Raw genomic sequence first — 19,802 nt, forward strand, 5'->3', positions numbered from 1 at the left:
ATTATCTTAGAAAACAAATCAAGATGCTGATCCAAATATACCTTGGATAAAATATTAGAATCTAGGGAAAAAAAAAAAAAGCTGAAATGTGACGGTAGAGACATGTATTTCTCAAAATGTGAATGTCCATTTTTGTGGACAAAAATATAAAAAAGAGGTTTGAGACATGCGTTTGATGTCAGAAGAGGTTTGGGACTTGCGTTTGTGGTTTGACCACTTCTGACATCAAACGCATGTCCCAAACCTCTTTTTCATATTTTTATCCACAAAAATGGACATTCACATTTTGGGAAATACATGTCTCTACCTTCACATTTCAGTCTTTTTTCCAGAATCTAGCATGAAGCATGGTGATAAATTTGGTCTTTGTTACAATCGGGTTGTTCCAAAGATCATGAAAACCAAGTTTGTCAAAGCTATTGCATTAAATTTTGGTGGACAAGTAATTGCAACAGTGTTAAGACCACATATTAGGAAATCGAGATAGTACATTTCTACTTGTCATTACGGTGAAAGAAAAGGCCACATAAGGTTTGAATGCTACTACTTCTATAAGGATCAAAGAAAGAAAAAGTTCCACACAGATTTTTCCCGTGCTCATTAGTTTATGTACTCGTCTAACTTAGATGTAATTTATTTTGTCTCTCGACTGAAGTTTGTATTTTGGTTTGTGTAACCACTTATGACTTTTCCTTTGGGAACCAACTCACCAAGGTATGGCTCTTGCATTTTGTTTTTCTTTGAGCTAATATTATAATTTACCATTACCCAAAAAATAGTTGTGTTATGTTCTCTTAGGGGAAGGTAATTTCACTATTTTGTGACAAAGAGAGATTATCTCAATAATCTTGTAATCTTTTCAAGGTCACAAAACTAGTAGCCGGGAAAAACCACCCTGGATAAGCATCTATCTATCTATAGAGTAAAATTATAGAAATGCTTCAAGTAACGTAACTAACAAAAAGTGCATATTTTCTTTGGTAGATATGATATGATATCATTATAATAAAAAATAATATAAGCCTAGGGCTCTCGGAACCAAACATGTCACAAACATGAAATATACAATCATAAAATCTTTAATCTCTCTCCAACATGATGCAGTGAAGGGTTGCTTTTTTTGGGTGTACCTTGGGTTTTCACCGTCGAACACAATGACTAATCCCCTTGTTGAATTGTATGCACCTCTTTTGGGTGGGACAGCTGGCCTGGAGATTTAAGGCAGTGAAGGGTTGTTAGTCTTCCTTGGATATGCCAAACAGAAAGTCTGGGTCTGTTGGATCCGGTTCCCTATTGAAATCCTGGACATTTGCAGGATTATCAAAACTTGTACCATTAACAGTGGTGGTATTTGGTGTAATAAGACCTTGTGATTCCATTGATTCCCTTGCTGCTTTTTCCTTGGCCTTTTTAGCCCTATCCAAAACCTCTTCCTGCATTTTGCAATAATAATGTTTGAAGTAAGGTCTTGGCATAATTACAAGAATAGCTTAGCTCACAGCTTCTAGTTGGAGAGTTAATTTTTTACTATGGAACAATTCAATGAACAGTCAGAATGTATGTGTTGTTGAAGCACACTTCAGGTTTGAAGGTGGCAGTTAAAAAAACAAACAAACAAAAAAGGAAGCCCCCATCCAAACGGCAAATTATACCATGGACCAATCCAAAATGACATTCAAATTATGTTTCTGCAATTAACATATTATGTCTCCAGTTAATAAATTATGTGTCTGTAAGTAAATTGAATGCACATAATATGTTAACCACAGATAGATAATAATTTAACTGCATATACATAATATGAAGTTAACATATTATGTGTTTGTAGCTAACATATTATGTACTTTTAATATATTTATAAGCATATAATCTGTTAACTAAAGACACATAATATTTTAATTGCAAACACATAAGTTTTGGACTAGAATCTACAATGCAAGGCGAACCTGATCCATGGTATAATAATTGCATCCAGATCTACTATGATTCATATTCTCACCATTAGACTTCTTGGATCTACTCCCCTCTATCCATTGCTGGATTTAAGTATTTGGAGAAATTATAAGCTTCACTACAACACATACATTATACTGAATCAGAATCTTTTGTAGGATACATATCTAGAAATCCTTTGGGTAAGAAATTAAAATAAAAGTGCACTAGCAGATTAGGCTATAAAGAGCCAGAACAAGTCTGGGCAATTCCATGATTAGTCATTCAAATTTCGGGCATGCAATCTCAACCAAGAGTATATTGGTTTACACAATTAATGGTGTGTTTGGTTCATGGGATTAGACACAAGGAATGAGAATGAAAAGTCATACACATTATTTGGTTGACAACTTTTTAAAACACAGGTACAAGATTTGATTTACCCTTATACTTACAAAACTCATTACTTAATTTAAATAAGGTATCATTTTATTAATTTAAGTTTATCCCTCCTCATTTCGTCGCCTTTTCACTCACCTCTCCTTACTTCATCTAAATTCCTCACTGCATTGCCTACTCATTTCAACGTCAGATCAAATGTCTTAGATTTTTTATTTTTGTATTTTTAAAACCTTTATACTGATTGTAAAGTCATACATAACCAAACAGTAATCATTCTAATTTCACCCTACTACCAAACATGCAAAATACTTTCATCAAAATTCATTCCAATTACCAAGTATTTTGATTCCCATGTTCAAACCAAACACCTCCTAAGTTTCTTGTCTCATGACTACAAACTCAAAAGTAAGAGTGTTAGAACAGAGCTTTCGGTAAACTACTCATGTTTCGGTTCATAAACGAACAGTGAGTCTGAACAGTTCATGAACAAGCAGTTAAGTATATATATATATAGAGTTAATACCCAAAATCGTCCTCGACTATAATGGTTTTTCTCAATTTCGTCCTAAACGACTTTGGTGACCTAATATCGTCCCAGACTTTTGTGTTTCGCTCAATTTAGTCCTCCATTTGTTATTCCGTCAAATTGGTGTTAAATAAAGGGACAATTCAGTAATGTCAATATTGATCTCTCTTTACTTTCAACTTGTGAAGTGCGAAATTCCTCTTTCTTGTACGAATTACACCCAGAATTACTCCCGGACCTGCAAATCAAATTTTATATTCGCAGTTTTAGGAGTAATTCTTGGAGTAATTAGTAAAAAAAAAAAACGATTTTGCAGTTCACATGTCTTTGAGTAAAGATATGTCAATATTAAAATTACTGAATTGTCTATTTATTTAACACCAAATGGACAGAATAACAAATGAAGGACTAAATTGAGCAAAAACACAAAAGTCTGGGACTAAATTGAGCGAAACACAAAAGTCTGGGACGATATTAGGTCACCAAAGTCGTTTAGGACGAAATTGAGAAAAACCACTATAGTCGAGGACGATTTTGGGTATTAACTCTATATATATATATATATATATATATATATATATATATATATATATATATATATATATATATATATATATATATATATTTTGAGTGCTTCTGACTTTATTACAATGTAGTATCTGTTCATATCTACTTTCTCAACCTAATACCACCCTCACTAGGGCTCGTACCATGATCTCCCATTTGTGAGAGACACTACATGCCACTAGACCGAAAAGTCATTAGCACATATATATATATATATAGATGAGTGCAAACGATTTGTTCTCACATTCTCACCTAAGCAAGTGTTATCATATGATTTTAAATCTATATATATATATATATATATATAGTTTTTGTGTTGTTTGTTTGATTATTGTATGTGAACATAAATTATATCTTGTTTACGAACAAAATTGTGATCATGAACATGTGTATGTGTTTGTATTTACAAACGTGAACGAACATGTTTGTGAACGTGTTCATTAATGAGCATGTCTGTAAACGTGTTCGGTAACACATTTAACAAACGAACACGAACAAGATTTTCAAAAACCTTAATAAACGAACACGAATACTTCAAAAATCTTAAAAAACAAACACAAACAACCTCCGTTCGTTCATGTTTGGTTCGTAGCCCTGCTCAAAAAAAGACTTGTACCTTTTGAACATAATATTAATATTCAATTTTTGTACCATCAGTTTGAGTTTCGCTGTAGAAATGAAGAGTACCTGGAATTCCTGCACCTGTTTCTGTTGTTCAGCTTGCAACCTCCCAATTGTACTTAAAAATTCCCCCACTGTAGACTCTACACGCTCACTAAGAGCTTCCCCTATAGCCTTCCCCAAGAAGAAAGCATCCAGAATGGTTTTACTCTCATTCTCACCTGCAATATCCAGCACCTCTTATCGCCCAATCTATTTAACTTATTCTAACATCATAAATTCCTAATACTCGAATTAAAATTGGTTCAAACAAATAATAATAATAAAGTAGAAAAATATTCCGGATTAAAGATAATTCAAATCCCCCCCCCCCCCCAAAAAAAAAAAAAGGAAATTCATGAAAACACAAAAAGAGAGAGAATGAATCACCAGGAGCAGGACCACCGGGACTCGCACTGCTACAGCATCTGAGCGTCAATCTCCGGGACTGGAGATTGATGGAAGGGAGAGGATGGCGGGGCGACGTGCGTGGGGCGATATAACAACGTTGCTGTGGGAGATGAAACCTCGAATGAGTACGAGGATACGAATAAACTAAGGAGGAAGACGACGGACATACTGAGTTCATCTTTTCCTGGTCCTCTTCTTTCTTCTTCTCCTTCTCCGATTGGTGCTTTAATGGATTCCGGTGAGATTTGTGAAACTGTCACTCTGTCCTCATTTCTAAATTTGGAAAACCATTCTCTCTTCTTTCTACGTCTAGTCCAGTAATGATAGGGCACCACTGGCCGGCCCAATAATTATTGGGCTGCCTCATAGTGTAACCCAAAAGAAGTGTTAATTTTAAAAGTTACTCGCTCCATGCATGGTGCACACCGTTGCAAAAACGACGTCGTTTTAACGTCTAACTTAAAAAAAAAAAATCAATTTTAATTGTCGTTAATAGCGTTATGTTGTGCATAATTTAAAATATACATCCACAACTTCATAACTATACATTCAGAATTGCATAACTACACATTCATAACTTCATAAGTATACATTCAGAATTGCATAACTACACATCCATAACTTCATAATTATACACAATGTTGCAAAAATCGCGCCTAGGCGCTAGATGGTCTGCCTCCTAGGTGCCCTAGGCGCTCTAGGCGGTCCCCAAGCGCCTAACGATTTTTTCAACATTGACAATACATTCAGAATTGTATAACTACACAGTCATTCACTTCATAACTATACATTCAAAATTGCTTAACTAGACATCTATAACTTCATAAATATACATTCAGAATTGCATAACTACACATCCATAACTTCATAACTATACATTCAGAATTGCATAACTACACATCCATAACTTCATAACTATACATTCAGAATTGCATAACTACACATCCATAACTTCATAACTATACATTCAGAATTGCATAACTACACATCTATAACTTCATAACTATACATTCAGAATTGCATAACTACACATCCATAACTTCATAACTATACATTCAGAATTGCATAACTACACATCCATAACTTCATAACTGTACATTCAGAATTCATAACTACACATCCATAACTTCATAACTATACATTCAAAATTGCATGCATAACTACACATCCATAACTTCATAACTATACATTCAGAATTGCATAACTACACATCCATAACTTCATAACTACATTCAGAATGTGAAATTATAAAATTATGAACATATGTTTACGTAACTAACAGCAATCAAAAATGATTTTTTTTTTAAAGCAAAACGACGCCGTTTTTACAACCGGTGCACACGATTGCACAACATAATTTGCCAAGTTACTCAGTCAATTTTGTTTTTGTTTTCATTTTTATTTTTTATCTTCATTAAGTTGTTAAAAAGAAAAAAAAAATCAAAAGATGGGTTTCTAATTTTACCAATCGTTATACTATGGATCAGGGTCCACAGTGCAATACTGCAATGTAGTCCCTAGTTCTAAACGACATAGTTTTAAATTTTAATTTTGACAACGACGGTTTGTTGTTCAATTCACATTACATTTTCTTTTACTGTAAAGTATGTGTATGTCTCTTGTGTTATGCATTTCTATGTCTCATATTATGCAATTCTGTGCCTTAAGCGTATGGATTTTGTACCTGAAATAAAGTAAATATAACATGCATTTTTGTGTCTTGTGCTATGCATTTTTTGTGTCTTGTATTATGCATTTTTGTGTCTTATGTTATGCAATTCTGTACCTTAAGAATATCGATTATGTGCCTGAACTAAAATAAATATAAAACATGTGTATGTGTCTTGTGTTATGCGTTTCTGTATCTCATGTTATGCAATTTTGTACCTTTTAAGTATATGAATTCTGTACCTGAAATAGATTAATACGAAGTAGTTGTTAACACACAACATATTATGTGTCTTATTTTATGAATTTATGTCTTGTATCATGAAATTAAGTGCCTATAAAATATATATTAGGAATTCATTAGCATTCATCGCATTGTAACCCCTATATTTGGAAAAGTAATCAGAATTAATAAGGTATTATATATTAGGAATTCATTAGCATTCATCGCATTGTAACCCCTATATCTGGAAAAGTAATCAGAATTAATAAGGTATTATAAAGTTAATTCTATCTAAGGCTGTGTTTGGAAACTTGGAAAATGATTTCTGAAAATCATTTTCCGAGTTTTTCATGTTTGAATGGTATTGAAAAATCCAGTCAACGAAAAACAATTTCCATTGACCAGGGAAAATCAAGCTTCTTTGACGGAAAATGACTTCCGCCAAACATAAAACAATGGTTTCCGCCCATAAAACAATGTCTCTGGCAGAAACCAGACCACTGGTTTCCGCCGGAAACCTTAAAAAAAAAAAAAAAACGAGAGAAAGAGATCTATGATGGTTTCCGGCTGTGGAAACCAGACCTATGGTTCCGCCGGAAACCTTAAAAAATTAAAAATTAAAAAAAAAAAAAAAAAACAACAAAGAGATCTACTATGGTTTCCGCCGACTGTAGAAACCAAAGAGAATTTCTCTCCATCGGAAACCAAAGAGAACTTCTCTCTGGTTTCCACCGTTTTTTTGCTTTTTTTAAAAAAAAAAAAAAAAAAACTTTTTAATAATTAATATTATTTGATTTCAAAAATAAATAAATACTATTATAAATATTTTGATTTTAAACAAAATAATTAATTATATAAAATGTTTAATTATATAATTCTGCATCATTTTCCAGAAAATGAACCAAACACACAAAGACAGTTTTCTGCTATGCAGCTAAATGAAAAATATTTTCCGGAAATGACTCATTTTCCAGAAGTCATTTTCTTGCTTTCCAAACGGACCCTAAATTGAAATGAATCAAAATTAATTCCTAAAATGATCATAATTTACTTACTAATTTCCAATAAGTTACAACAACGAGATGTAGTAAGGAGCATGGTTGCAGTAGGCGCTAGTCGAGCGATAGAGGAGGCCTAGACGGTCTAGGCGGGCGCCGATACGGCTAACTAAAATTACAAAAAACAATGCATGTGTGTGGTGTATATATATATATATATATATATATATAATGAAAAGAAATTAGTAAAGCCGAGCTGACCGGGTTAATTCGACAAAAAAGGACGAGTTAACTCGGCCGAGTTAGGCGCTAGGCGACTGCCTAGACGGCCAAGTTAGTCGCTAGGCGAACACTTAGGTGACTGGTCACCTCGCCTAGGCGACCGACGAACGCTTAAGGAAGAAATTTTCACGGTGTAGGGGCGTCTAGACCGATTTTTACAACAGTGGTAAGGAGTTACTAAATAAAATATAAGAACACAACAACTTAGGTGTAAGCTCTCCGAACAATAAAGCGTAGGCAATAAGTGCAAGTAGCAATAAGAAGCAAATAGTAAGTCACCTTACTATCTTAGTGCTCCAACATCAATGGCGAGTAGTTGCATTACTACTCTAATTTTCAGTTGGAAAAAGTAATTTAAAATTTTCACAAGATATGAGCTCCTTTTAGGATTTAATTTGCACTCTCTTGCTGACATTGCGCACCAAAGACGAAAATAGTATCTATAGTCTTATACTATACAATTCAAATTCCTTTAAAAGTTAAATTGTACGTATACTAGTGCAAACCTACCTACTTTTCTAACATGGGGCACATACTCCTTCAGAATCTTTCAAAAGTTATATTTTTCCAACTTCATGAATATATTTGAGAATCAAATTCTTATTCACCTATTATATATTTTGAACGTATAATATATCAAATTCATCATCTCAATTAAAAGAATCTAAACCTACTTAACTTAACCCAAATTAAAAATAGACCCACTTAAATTAATAATTCAAAATAATCACTTAAAATGTGGATTTTACTAATTTTTCCAACATTCAAATATTATGGTTGAAAGTATATATGAACTCAATAGTTTGAAAAGAGCCGTCCGTATATGGCGTGGTTTTAATTTTTAATGCAGATCAGATGTAGGAAAGGAATCTTCTGGTGATGTTCAAACCAAGCAGGCTAAAGCATCTGTATGTTACCATATCTGATTCAAACTAGAGCTGCAAATCCAAGCAACATAATATAATGTGGATAAATATGAAATCTAATAAAATAAGTAGAAAACATAATAAATAAAATATGAATAAAAAAGACAAAAACGTGTGGTCAAAACTCAAAACATATATACTAGTAATAGTCTTCATCTATTTTCGTCAGCAGCTCATTAGTCCTCCCTAAATTATAGTATTTGGTCTTTGGCAGCCTCAACTCGTTCTAGAAGTACGTATGAAATATTCAGCATCTGGAACCACTATGAAACTTTCCTCCCTTCAAATATCAAAATCTTGATTATTGTAAAATTAAAGTTCTCTTAATGACCATGAAATAATTGAAATTTAACTTCTTTTTTCTTCTCCCAAACTTCTTCTTTTTATGTATATGCAGCTTCGTGTCTTCTTCATATTAATGTTATACTTTCTAGAATAATATTAAAATATATACAAAAAATTCAGATATATATATATATGGCTCTGTATAGTAATATAATTAGTTCATCAGTTAATTTTGATTTATTTAACTACTATTAGCTATTTGACTTTTAAACCGTCAATATGATTGTTTGGTTAGTTAATCAACTTTTTTGTAACAACTTATTGTTTCAAAATGTTAAAATTTTAAAAGTTGTTCAAAGAAGCTTTTTTGATTAGTTTGTTGAGAAAATAAATTATTTTTTTAATAGTCATTTTACATGTCATCAACTATCGGATAATATCTAATTTACCAAACATTTTTCTACAACCATCAAACTAATACAATCAGTTATTTAAACTCGCTAACTTAATCCGCTAATAGCTATTTGCTAAACATCCTTATAGTAAAAGTTCCGTAAAATGATTATGGTTAAATTTAAAATATATATATATTCTTTTAAAAAAAAACATCATAAGAGGCTTGCAAAGATTGAACCTCTCAAAATAATATGTAACAAATTATACAAGAGTTAATATTGTTAGAATTATAACAGGAAATGTGTTGATGTATTATGATAAGTTACACGTTGTATTTATTATTTTTTTTTTGTATGCTTACAAATTTTTTTTAAAAATTATGATACATTTTTTTAATGGAGCAAATAAACAATTATCTTATTGTGATGAGGTTATAAAACCTTTTACAATATTACGAATTTTGTCATTTCAAAATTTTTTGTTCAAACAACTTATTTTAAAATTTGAAATTATTGATGTGTATGGATATCTAAAAAGTGTTTTAAATATATTATAAATGATTCTAAAGTATTTTTCTTTATTGTGTTCAATTATTTCAAATTTTAAAGGGTGTGGGGTTCTTAAAAGCTCGAGTATATTCTCTAGTGATTCTTAGAGGCAGAAAGCTAGTGGTTAAGATTAATCTAGCTTAAGCTGTGAAAATTATATATTAAAAAATTGTTATTAAGCATTAACATAAAATGGATAAAAAAAAAAAAACTATTATTACTCTATCAATCATATCATTTTTTTAATTTACTATTCATTTGTGAAATTAAGGTGTGTTTGGTTCTTGGGTATAGCTATCAAGAATGTGAATCAAAGTTATTGTTATTGTTTGGTTGACATGTTTCTAAAACACTACTATGTGATTTAATTGTCCCCGTATTTTTTTTTTGTTTTTGTTCTTTGTTCATATTGGTGTCTTGGATGTCTTTATATTAGAATAAATTGTCTTGATTTTTTGTTCTTGTATTTTTAAAACCTTTATTCTCATTATAGATCATACATAACCCGACATCAATATTGGTTATCATTCCAATTTTACCCTACTACCAAACATGCAAAATACTTTTACCAAAACACATTACTATTACCAAATATTTAATTTTCATTCCGATTCCGATTCACATGTGCGAACCAAACACACCCTAATTTTGTTTTCTTTATTTATTTTTATTAATATTTTTTATAATTCTTAAAATTGACTTTTTGTATTTAATAGTAAATTTAGTATAATTTTAAATATACAAATTTTATATATCAATTTTAAACTTAATATTATAAAAAATTAAATTATAAATAATTGAACCAACCCGAAAGAAAGTCGACTCCCCTTCTCTCTCCGACTCCGTGCAACAAAATCAAATTCTCAGTCATCATCACGCCTCCTTTTCTGTTCTCTCTCTCTCTCTCTCTCTCTCTCTCTCTCTCTGGACATTCAACACCTGCATTCTTCCTTTTCCTATCTACACTTCTCTCTCTAGAGTTCCGTCAACTAGGGTTTTGGTAGGGATAGAAAAGCCAGCCGGAAATGGGGCAGCAATCGTTGATCTACAGCTTCGTAGCGAGAGGCACGGTGATCCTCTCCGAGTACACCGAGTTCACCGGAAACTTCACCGGCATAGCTTCACAGTGCCTCCAGAAACTTCCCGCTACAAACAACAAGTTCACCTACAACTGCGACGGCCACACCTTCAACTTCCTCGTCGAGGACGGCTTCAGTAAGTCATTAATCGTTTCTTCCTTTAATCTGTTCTGATCTATTATCCCTTCCATTTTTCCGTTCGGATCAGTTCCCTATCTGAACTTTGTCTGGTTTGATGGCTATTTCAGTGAAAGCTCGGTGACCGAGGTTTAAGCCTTTTAATCCGTAGTTTAGTAGACGCATAAACTATATCTGTTTTTATGTGTTTGTTTGATTTGGTTTTGGTAAATGTTATTGGGATTTATGGACTGGAGTCTAGATCTCATTTTAAATCCGGAAATTTAGGTGCTCATGCAAAACTATAGCTCAAAGTCTGAAAATTAATTCATTCAACGGAGATGAGATTTGAGGACTAGAGGTTAGATCTCATTTTAAATGCCAAAATTCAGGAATTAATTTAAAATGTACTCCATAGCATTTAAGTTTGAAACTAATTCACTCAAGTTAATTTCAGGTCCCTTATTTTTTATGACAATTCTAAATTTAGTCCTAAATTATTGTTTTTACACTATTATTTTTTGAACACTTTTAATCTTCTTATGACTTTTCTTATTTTTTGTAAGGGTATTTTTTTGTCTTCATATTTTTCTTTTGTTATTTTTCGGTTTAATTGGTTTAGGACTTTACTAAAATTCATTGAAAAATATGGTAGTACAAATCAAGAGTTACTTAAAGTTCTAAACTGGTTGAAACTGAAAAAATAACAAAAGAAAAATATGAAAAAAAAAAACAAAAATGCCCTTACTAAAAAAAAAAAAAATCATAAGAAGGACTAAGGGTGTCAAAAAAATAATAGTCTAAAATGTTAAATGGCAAAAACAATAATTTAGGGTTAAATTTGGAATTGACACAAAGACAAGGGAGCTGGACCTATAGTCAATTCACTCCGGAGTGTGGCTGTGGTAGTTTGTTTGATACCTGATTCTCGGTGGCAGAGCCAGGAAGTTCATTAGGGGGCAAGATAATTTTGTTGTAGATCAAAATTGTGATTATAATTGAAGAAAAATATATATAATTATAATTATTTAATTCTCGGTACAACAATAAAAAGAATTTTTTTAGACAATTAACCAAAAAATATGAAAATGTATTTTGGATATTTTGTACTCCATTTTATATGTACTACACATATAATAACGCTCAGTTCAAATTATTTAAAAATTATTTTTTTGTAATATTTAATTTATGTCATTAAGTAAGATATATGTATTTAAAATTTATATTAACATATGTATTAAACTCAAATTAAATAGTCAAAATTGAAAATTACAAGAAATTGTTTGATAAAATCAGTATATAAAAAAAAAAGTTAAATTGAGCAACCAATTGAAATACAAAATAGGACTTTAAAATAGGTAGTAAGGAATAATTGTAATTGATCAAATCAATAATCTATCGAAATTTTAATTCTTTTTAAAAAGAGAGCATTACTTTTTTGAAAGTTACTGGCTCTATTACATTGTAGTATTTGTTCATATACTTTCTCAACCTACTGAAACACAAAGAACCAATAACGCCTCCACTGAGGCTTGAACTCAATAATACAATAATACATTTATTAATTTATTCAAAGTAATTTCAAATTTTAATTTAATCTGTGATTTTAAATTTATTCAATTGAATACAATATTAGTTTGATTGTAATTTTTTAAACATAATATTAGATTGTATTAATAATAATTTTTCTTTCGAAAAGTATTGGAGGGGGCAAGGGTGTATTTACACACATTAATATTAATACATATAATAACTATAAACACACATATATACATAATATTACCCCAAAAAAAAAAAAAAAAAAAAAAAAAAGGAGCTCTGCCACTGCTTGTTCTTCTTTCTGGATTAAGCATGGAGTTATTTATTGTTTTATCATTGAAAGTTGAGTAGTTTTTACAAATGTTATTGAACCCAACTATAATGGAATTTCTATTTTAAGATATTTGCCGCTTCATTAAAGAGACCCGTGGCTTCTGATAATCTGCTATGAAAATTTGGAGGTTTTAGCATCAGCTTAGTTCTTCTCATGTTTGCTTGTCTAAATAATTTGCATATAACCTATTAACACTGTGTCATGGAAACTGTTTGTAAGCAATATCTATTGCCAGCATATTTTGTGATTTGGTAATTGAAGGAATTCAGCATAACCAATGGGTCATTATGATATGCTATTTAGAGAAAAAGAAAAGTTGATTTGTTACTTTCTCATTCCTTTTGGACATGCTAGTTGGTCACTACTGAATGATTTCTAGCAAGAATTTCTGAGAAGCTGAGCTGTTTAAATTGATTGCTGATAAGGTTCTTTAGCCTCTATAATTTATAAACAGTCCAACATCTTTATTTTGATCTGCTGTTCCAAATGAAGGAAGTACTAACTACTAACCAGAGTCAATTATAATTTAATATGTTATATTACTTATATAAGCCCCACACCTCATACATAAAGAAAACCCCGAAAAACCTTGTTACATGAACCTCCTAATAATTATGATGAGTACCTATCAAATTAGTTGAATACTATATCGTATGGCTTCTTTTCTATGTTCTCTTTGTCTAACTAAGTAATTATGCTTCCATGGAACAGCATATTGTGTTGTTGCTGTAGAATCTGTTGGCAGACAGCTTCCAGTAGCATTTCTTGAGCGGATTAAGGAGGAATTTACCAAGAAATATGGAGGAGGAAAAGCTGCTACAGCTGTTGCCAACAGCTTAAACAGAGAGTTTGGGTAATTTATATGAGTTATATCCATAATTAGTTATTACAGCATAACTTTTCCTCTGCATTTGTTTTCTGAGGTTTGAGAGGGTATCCTAAAACCAATACGATATGCATTGTTGTTTATAGGCCGAAGATGAAGGACCAAATGCAATACTGTGTGGATCATCCAGAGGAGATCAGTAAGATGGCAAAGGTGAAAGCTCAGGTTTCAGAAGTCAAAGGAGTAATGATGGAAAACATCGAGAAGGTTTGTCAACAATTATTTGACACTAAAGATATGTCAATATTTTTAGAAAATAAATTAAGACATCCTTGCAATTTGGTGATCAAATATTCATGTTGCAGGTTCTTGATCGTGGGGAGAAGATTGAGATTCTGGTCGATAAAACTGAAAACCTTCGCTCACAGGTCAGTGTGTGGAATTGGGTATATTCATCTTTTATTTGATTTAGTTCCATTTAGAATGAAGAATTTCTAGTCTCTAGCAACATTTTATTACTAATAATTACTCCGTATAAAAAGAAATATGGAGAGGGAGGAGGTTCTGTGCAATGGCAAGTAGTTGACGTGTTTGGAGGAATAAGTTAATACTCAATTTAGTTCTTTGACTCTGATGGTTTTACTCAGTTGAATCTTCTATAAGATAGTTTGGTAATTTCACCTCTATTAATATCCAATTTAGGTTCTCGACTATACTAATTTTACCCAATTAGTCTTTAACTATTGATTTTATCCAATTTAATCATCGACTATAAACTATAATGATTTTACCCAATTTAATTTTCGATTATAGTAATATTATCCAATTTAATTCTCGACTATAGTAATTTATCTAATTTAGTCCTCAACTATAGTGATTTTTCTCAATTTGGTCATTGATTCTGATAGCCGAAAATTCAATTGGATAAAACTATTAAAGTCAAGGACCTAATTAAGCACAAAAAAAGTCATTTAAGACTAAATTGATGCATTAGTCTTTTTTTTTTTTTTTTTTTTAAATAAAGACTAAATTGAGAAAGATCACGACTAAATTAGGTATTAACTGATTGTATTGAATCATGTTTTGCAGGCACAAGATTTCAGGACACACGGAACTCAGATAAGGAGGAAGATGTGGTGGCAGAATATGAAGATAAAGCTGATTGTCCTGGGAATTATCATCGCTTTGATTCTCATCATTGTTTTGTCAATCTGTGGAGGCTTCAACTGCTAGTGCCTGTGGCCTTTCATTTGTTCGTTTGATTAGGATAATAACTGGAAAGCAATATGCTTTATTATTCCAATCCAATCCATTCCATTCCGATGCTGTGATTTGTCTAGATATATTTCTACCTTTTTTGCTCTACATTTCACTCATCTGTAGTCTCATACAGTGGCTGTATAGCTTGTACTGCTGAATTCTTTGAATGTATTATATATTATAGTAAAGGTTACAAGGCCCTAATGCCATTATCTATTAAAGTTTTATTTTTATATTGCAACTCAGAATGTAAAAAGGAAAGATGGGAGAGAGGGGGCAAACCTTGTTTGATCCACCACAACCTCTAAGGCCCTAATGCCAACTTGATCATCCATCACTATCAGGCATTAATATTAATTTCCATATTGTCAATCAATCTGACCTTTCCGAACCATGCAGCCACGCAAAATACCACATGCCTTTCAATCACTTCAGCTGTCTCTAAACTTTCTTGGTCTACAATCTACAACAAAAAGAATAGCATTAGTTCAATAAATAGATGATCCAATCGAACGTGTATCATTATGAAATGTTCACCAAGAGAATTTATTCAATTTTAACTAACTCATATAACATCACAGAATGGATTTTAGTGCCAATCAGACAGACAGAAGAGAAAACAGAGTTAAGAAGATGGATTTTGATCTCTCACCTCCGCATAATCAATCCTTCCACCCGCCTCTTCTATAATTTTACTGACTGAATTTCTCAAGTCCTTGCAGCAATTCACCTGACCCTTCTCTGCTGCTACCTTGGCTTCTGAAAGTGCTCTACTTATAGACACAGCCTGCAGAAACAGAACAGAACAAAATTTTTTATCACAAGTAAATGAATATATATATATATATATATAGAGTTAATGAACAATTTGGCCCCTCAATTATTAGCGAACTGTCAATATAGCCCCTCAAGCTTATTCATCGATTTGGTCCCCGAAAACAATTATTTTTAGTCGATTTAGTCCCTCAGGCTGTCTTCCGTTGATGGCCGGAGGGACTAAATCGACTAAAAATAATTGTTTTCGGGGACCAAATCGACGGTCGGAGGGACTAAATCGACTAAAAAGCGGACCAAATCGATGAATAAGGGATTGAGGGACTACATTGAGTCATTAACAGTTCGCTAATAATTGAGGGACCAAATCGTTCATTAACTCTATATATATATAACTGCAGAGAGGTTGGTGGTTTTTTTTGGAGTTGAAAACTACAACAGAAAGGTGGATATTGGAACTTAAGTAAATGCGACTAGATAAACAATTGTAAGTAAGTAATAACCATGGATTTGAACCAAATTTCCTTTAACAAAATAACTTTATTTATTCATAGACAGAAACCATTGAACAGCAAGAACACCATTCCGGTTCACAAGAAAACAGTTTAAATAGAAGAAGAAATGAAAGAACCTGTTTCCTCTCATCTGGAGAGAGCCGCACATTTCGAGAACTCATCGCAATGCCATCATCTTCTCGCATAACCTCAGCGCCAATCACCTTAATTCCAAAATCAAGATCTCGCACCTGAAGAAGTTAAATAAAGACACCAAAAGAAGCAGGTTTCTTTATAAGTACTAACTTGCCAATAACAAACTGAAATGAAAGAACCAGTAAATAAACATGTTAGTCTCTAGATTAAAATAGATTCAAACATAATCAGGAAGGTGCATAACAAAAAAACTGAAATAATTTAACCTGCTTTAACCGCATTACAATTAACAAAGTAGTTAATTTTAGAAAGAACTCACCATTCTCTCAAGAATCCTCCATTGCTGATAATCCTTCTTACCAAAGACAGCAACATCAGGCTCAACAATGTTGAACAATTTGGTGACAACAGTTGCAACCCCTCGGAAGAAAATCGGCCTGTTTTTCCCACACAACCCTTTATCCAATCCTTCAACTCTGACCCACGTCTGATGCCCTGCTCCCCCAGCTTCCACACAAGACACCACTTTTCCTTCTCTTTTACCCATTTCTTCTTCATTCCTCTTAGATCCATCACCGTCTCCATAATCATACAGGTTATGGGGGTGGAACACAACATCAATGCCGCCAGGGATTGACTTGAGCTTTTGAATATCCCCAAGAAAATCACAAGGATATGTGGAGAGGTCCTCATTGGGAGAGAATTGACCGGGGTTCAAATAGATGGAAACCACTATGACTTCCGCATGTTTCTGGGATTCTCTGATGAGGGAAAGATGGCCTTCGTGGAGATAGCCCATGGTGGGTACAAAGCCTATGGACTTGCCTTGGGCTCTCACGGACCTTGACCATTTTCTCATCTCCTCTTTCCCCGAGATGATAATTGGCTCTTTAGCTTCCATTTGCTTATCAAGGATTAGAGTACTGGGGATTTTTTTCTTTTCTTTTTCAGTTAGAAACTGAGGGTTGAATCAGTACAAGAACTTGAGGTGAAGATTGATGCGATTATGATTGAAATTGAATAGCTTGTACTTTGGTGACAGACTTCGTTGGGGATGACGATTCGAAACGGAGAAATTAGGGGCTGATTGTGAGATGAGATATGAGTGGCAGCTGCACCCTACAAAGCCCAAGGAAAATATTTGTGTAAGACCATTTCACAGATTTGATATGTGAGGCAAATTTCAAAAAATAAATATGGGTTAAAAAAATGAGAAAGAGAAATAAGATAAAATAACAATCATCCTAGTCAGGAAAACAATGAAAAATGCCGAAAGAAACTAGGGAAAAATCCTTGTCCCCAAACTCGTTCCTGTATTCTAAGGCATCATTTACAGTCCCATACTCATTCAAGCCTATAGAAAATGCATCAAATCCAACCACTTGAACGTAGTAATGAAAAATATGTTGGAAATTAGGGGTGTTTGGCAATGCTGATAGCTGATTCAATTAGCTGTTAGCTGGTTTGACCAGCTCATTGTATTCGCGGGTTATAGAAAAGCATTTGGTAAATTAGCTTTTTACTTTTAGTGATTGTATGTAAAATGACCTCAAAGGTAAACAACAACAACAAAACTGCCCACCACACTTCAGAAATGAAAACCATGGCTTTACTGTTATCCTCTGTTCAAGTCACCAATCAATTAGTAACATCCTTAGTTGACTAAATTTACAAGCCTGCCTCATCCACACAATCAATATAGCCATATTCTTTAACCTCCAAATTGCAAACATATTCACCTGTAATCTATGGCCAATCAACATCAACATATACTAATGTCATTTTACATATATACTTTTTTTTTTTATCAAAATTATCACCTATATCACCTGTAAACTCAAATACATTTTGATCAAAATTATCACCTACATTTTCCACCTTTCAGTAATCAAAATTATCACCTAATCAAGTAATCTGCACCAAAAAAAAAAAAAAAAAAAAAAAAAAAAAAAAAAAAAAACACACACACACACACACATTCGGCCATTCTAAAATTACAACCTAGTAAACCAAACCCTAAACTTTGATTAAAACTTAAAACAAACCTGGAATAGTGGAGCACAAACTGACGAAGAACGGTGGAAGAGGCGTATGAAGCAGCAACGGTGGTGACCCGTCCCGTTTGTTTACACTAAAAACTGAACAGTTTACAGTCCATATATTCGAGATAGTCAGTTTACACTAAACACGAAACAGTTTACAGTAAAACAGTCAAACACTAAACATCAATTAGAGATTTAGAGCTCCATATAGCATATATAATAATTGAAATTCTTTTTAATTTTAATATGTACAGAACTACAAATTTACCTTCGGACGACGGAGGGAGAGTAGACGGCGGTGAGAGACGAGAGACCAGGGCAAGGCCGCGGCCGTCGAGCACTCCAGACGAGAGACGACTGACGACGGAGGGAGAGATGTCGGACGGCGGTCGAGAGAGTCAGACGATGAGATGCCGGACTGTCGTCTTGGTCACTAGTCGTTCGGCGAGGAGGCGGCGAATGGCGAGGGCAGGGGAGGCGAGAGCGGCTTTTGTTTTAATGAATGAGAGAGTGAGAGACGAGGGCAGACTTACAAGTGGCAGTGGCTTTTGTTATAATTGAAAACTAAGTATAGTATCCGTGCGATGCACGGGAAGGATATTATTCAAGATATTGTTTATTTGTGTGAAAAATTTAAGAGATTACTATGTTAAAATTTACAAATTACAAAGTTGATCTTTAAAAAAAATGTAAATGCAAAATAGCAACAATAATGAAATCACTTTAACATACAATATACAAAAATAAGTGTCACAAAATTACAAATTATTGAAGATTTCGTGATATACCACATTGGTTGTTGATATAACATTTGTACTTGAGTTGTTGGAGATCATATTTGATTTTATTTTACATCAAGATAAATTTTAATAATTTATAATTATTTTACCGATTTTTTTTTTTGAACAATAATCATTTTACCGATTTGGTTCATATAAAATATTCAATATTGATCATATTTGGAATGATTTTGAATAATATTTAATTTTATTTTACATCATGGTGTTCGCAGAAATTTTTAATTGCACTAGTGACGAAATGAGTTTTTTTTTTTTTTTTGAATATTACTGGCTCTATTACATTGTAGTATCTGTTCATATACTTTCTCAACCTACTGAAACACAAAGAACCAATAATGCTTCCACTGAGGCTCGAACTCATAATCTTTCAAATGAAAGTCCAACCCGGGTACCTGAGTTAATTGTTACATAAATACTGCAATTCCGTTAAGAATTTTAAAATGATTTAGCAAAATTGAAGTTATGAAATTTGAGGAAATTAATTATTATAATATTAAATTTGGTAAATTGGATCCAATCTGCAATGATAAGGTTATCTCATATTTGGAATGATTTTG

General features: G+C 32.6%; 3 protein-coding genes across 4 annotated transcripts; 1 reads left to right on the forward strand and 2 right to left on the reverse strand.

Moving 5' to 3' along the window:
- Nucleotides 1–955: 955 nt before the first annotated feature.
- On the reverse strand, nucleotides 956–4,804 carry LOC109182763 (uncharacterized protein At4g13200, chloroplastic). The gene is made up of 3 exons (XM_019332949.1): nucleotides 4,478–4,804; nucleotides 4,115–4,269; nucleotides 956–1,433 (listed from the first exon to the last, which is right to left on the reverse strand). Exons 1-3 carry the CDS (start codon nucleotides 4,674–4,676, stop codon nucleotides 1,236–1,238), a joined length of 552 nt encoding a protein of 183 aa, XP_019188494.1. The 5' UTR covers nucleotides 4,677–4,804; the 3' UTR covers nucleotides 956–1,235.
- A 5,827-nt stretch (nucleotides 4,805–10,631) lies between these two features.
- On the forward strand, nucleotides 10,632–15,167 carry LOC109182762 (vesicle-associated membrane protein 722-like). The gene is made up of 5 exons (XM_019332948.1): nucleotides 10,632–11,039; nucleotides 13,605–13,746; nucleotides 13,866–13,986; nucleotides 14,085–14,147; nucleotides 14,809–15,167. The coding sequence occupies exons 1-5, from the start codon at nucleotides 10,850–10,852 to the stop codon at nucleotides 14,950–14,952; spliced, it is 660 nt and encodes a 219-aa protein (XP_019188493.1). The 5' UTR covers nucleotides 10,632–10,849; the 3' UTR covers nucleotides 14,953–15,167.
- Nucleotides 15,121–18,957, reverse strand: LOC109182761 (pantoate--beta-alanine ligase). Of its 2 annotated transcripts, XM_019332947.1 has the most exons (7): nucleotides 18,714–18,897; nucleotides 18,449–18,541; nucleotides 17,384–17,522; nucleotides 16,723–17,316; nucleotides 16,385–16,498; nucleotides 15,632–15,766; nucleotides 15,121–15,442 (listed from the first exon to the last, which is right to left on the reverse strand). In XM_019332947.1, exons 4-7 carry the CDS (start codon nucleotides 17,302–17,304, stop codon nucleotides 15,320–15,322), a joined length of 954 nt encoding a protein of 317 aa, XP_019188492.1. In that variant the 5' UTR covers nucleotides 17,305–17,316; nucleotides 17,384–17,522; nucleotides 18,449–18,541; nucleotides 18,714–18,897; the 3' UTR covers nucleotides 15,121–15,319. The 2 variants fall into 2 exon arrangements, with proteins under 2 accessions (XP_019188492.1, XP_019188491.1); XM_019332946.1 differs by having other exon boundaries at nucleotides 16,723–17,522; nucleotides 18,714–18,957.
- Nucleotides 18,958–19,802: the final 845 nt, after the last annotated feature.

This window comes from Ipomoea nil, unplaced genomic scaffold, assembly GCF_001879475.1.
Source record: "Ipomoea nil cultivar Tokyo-kokei standard unplaced genomic scaffold, Asagao_1.1 scaffold1074, whole genome shotgun sequence".
Classification (NCBI taxonomy): Eukaryota; Viridiplantae; Streptophyta; class Magnoliopsida; order Solanales; family Convolvulaceae; genus Ipomoea; species Ipomoea nil.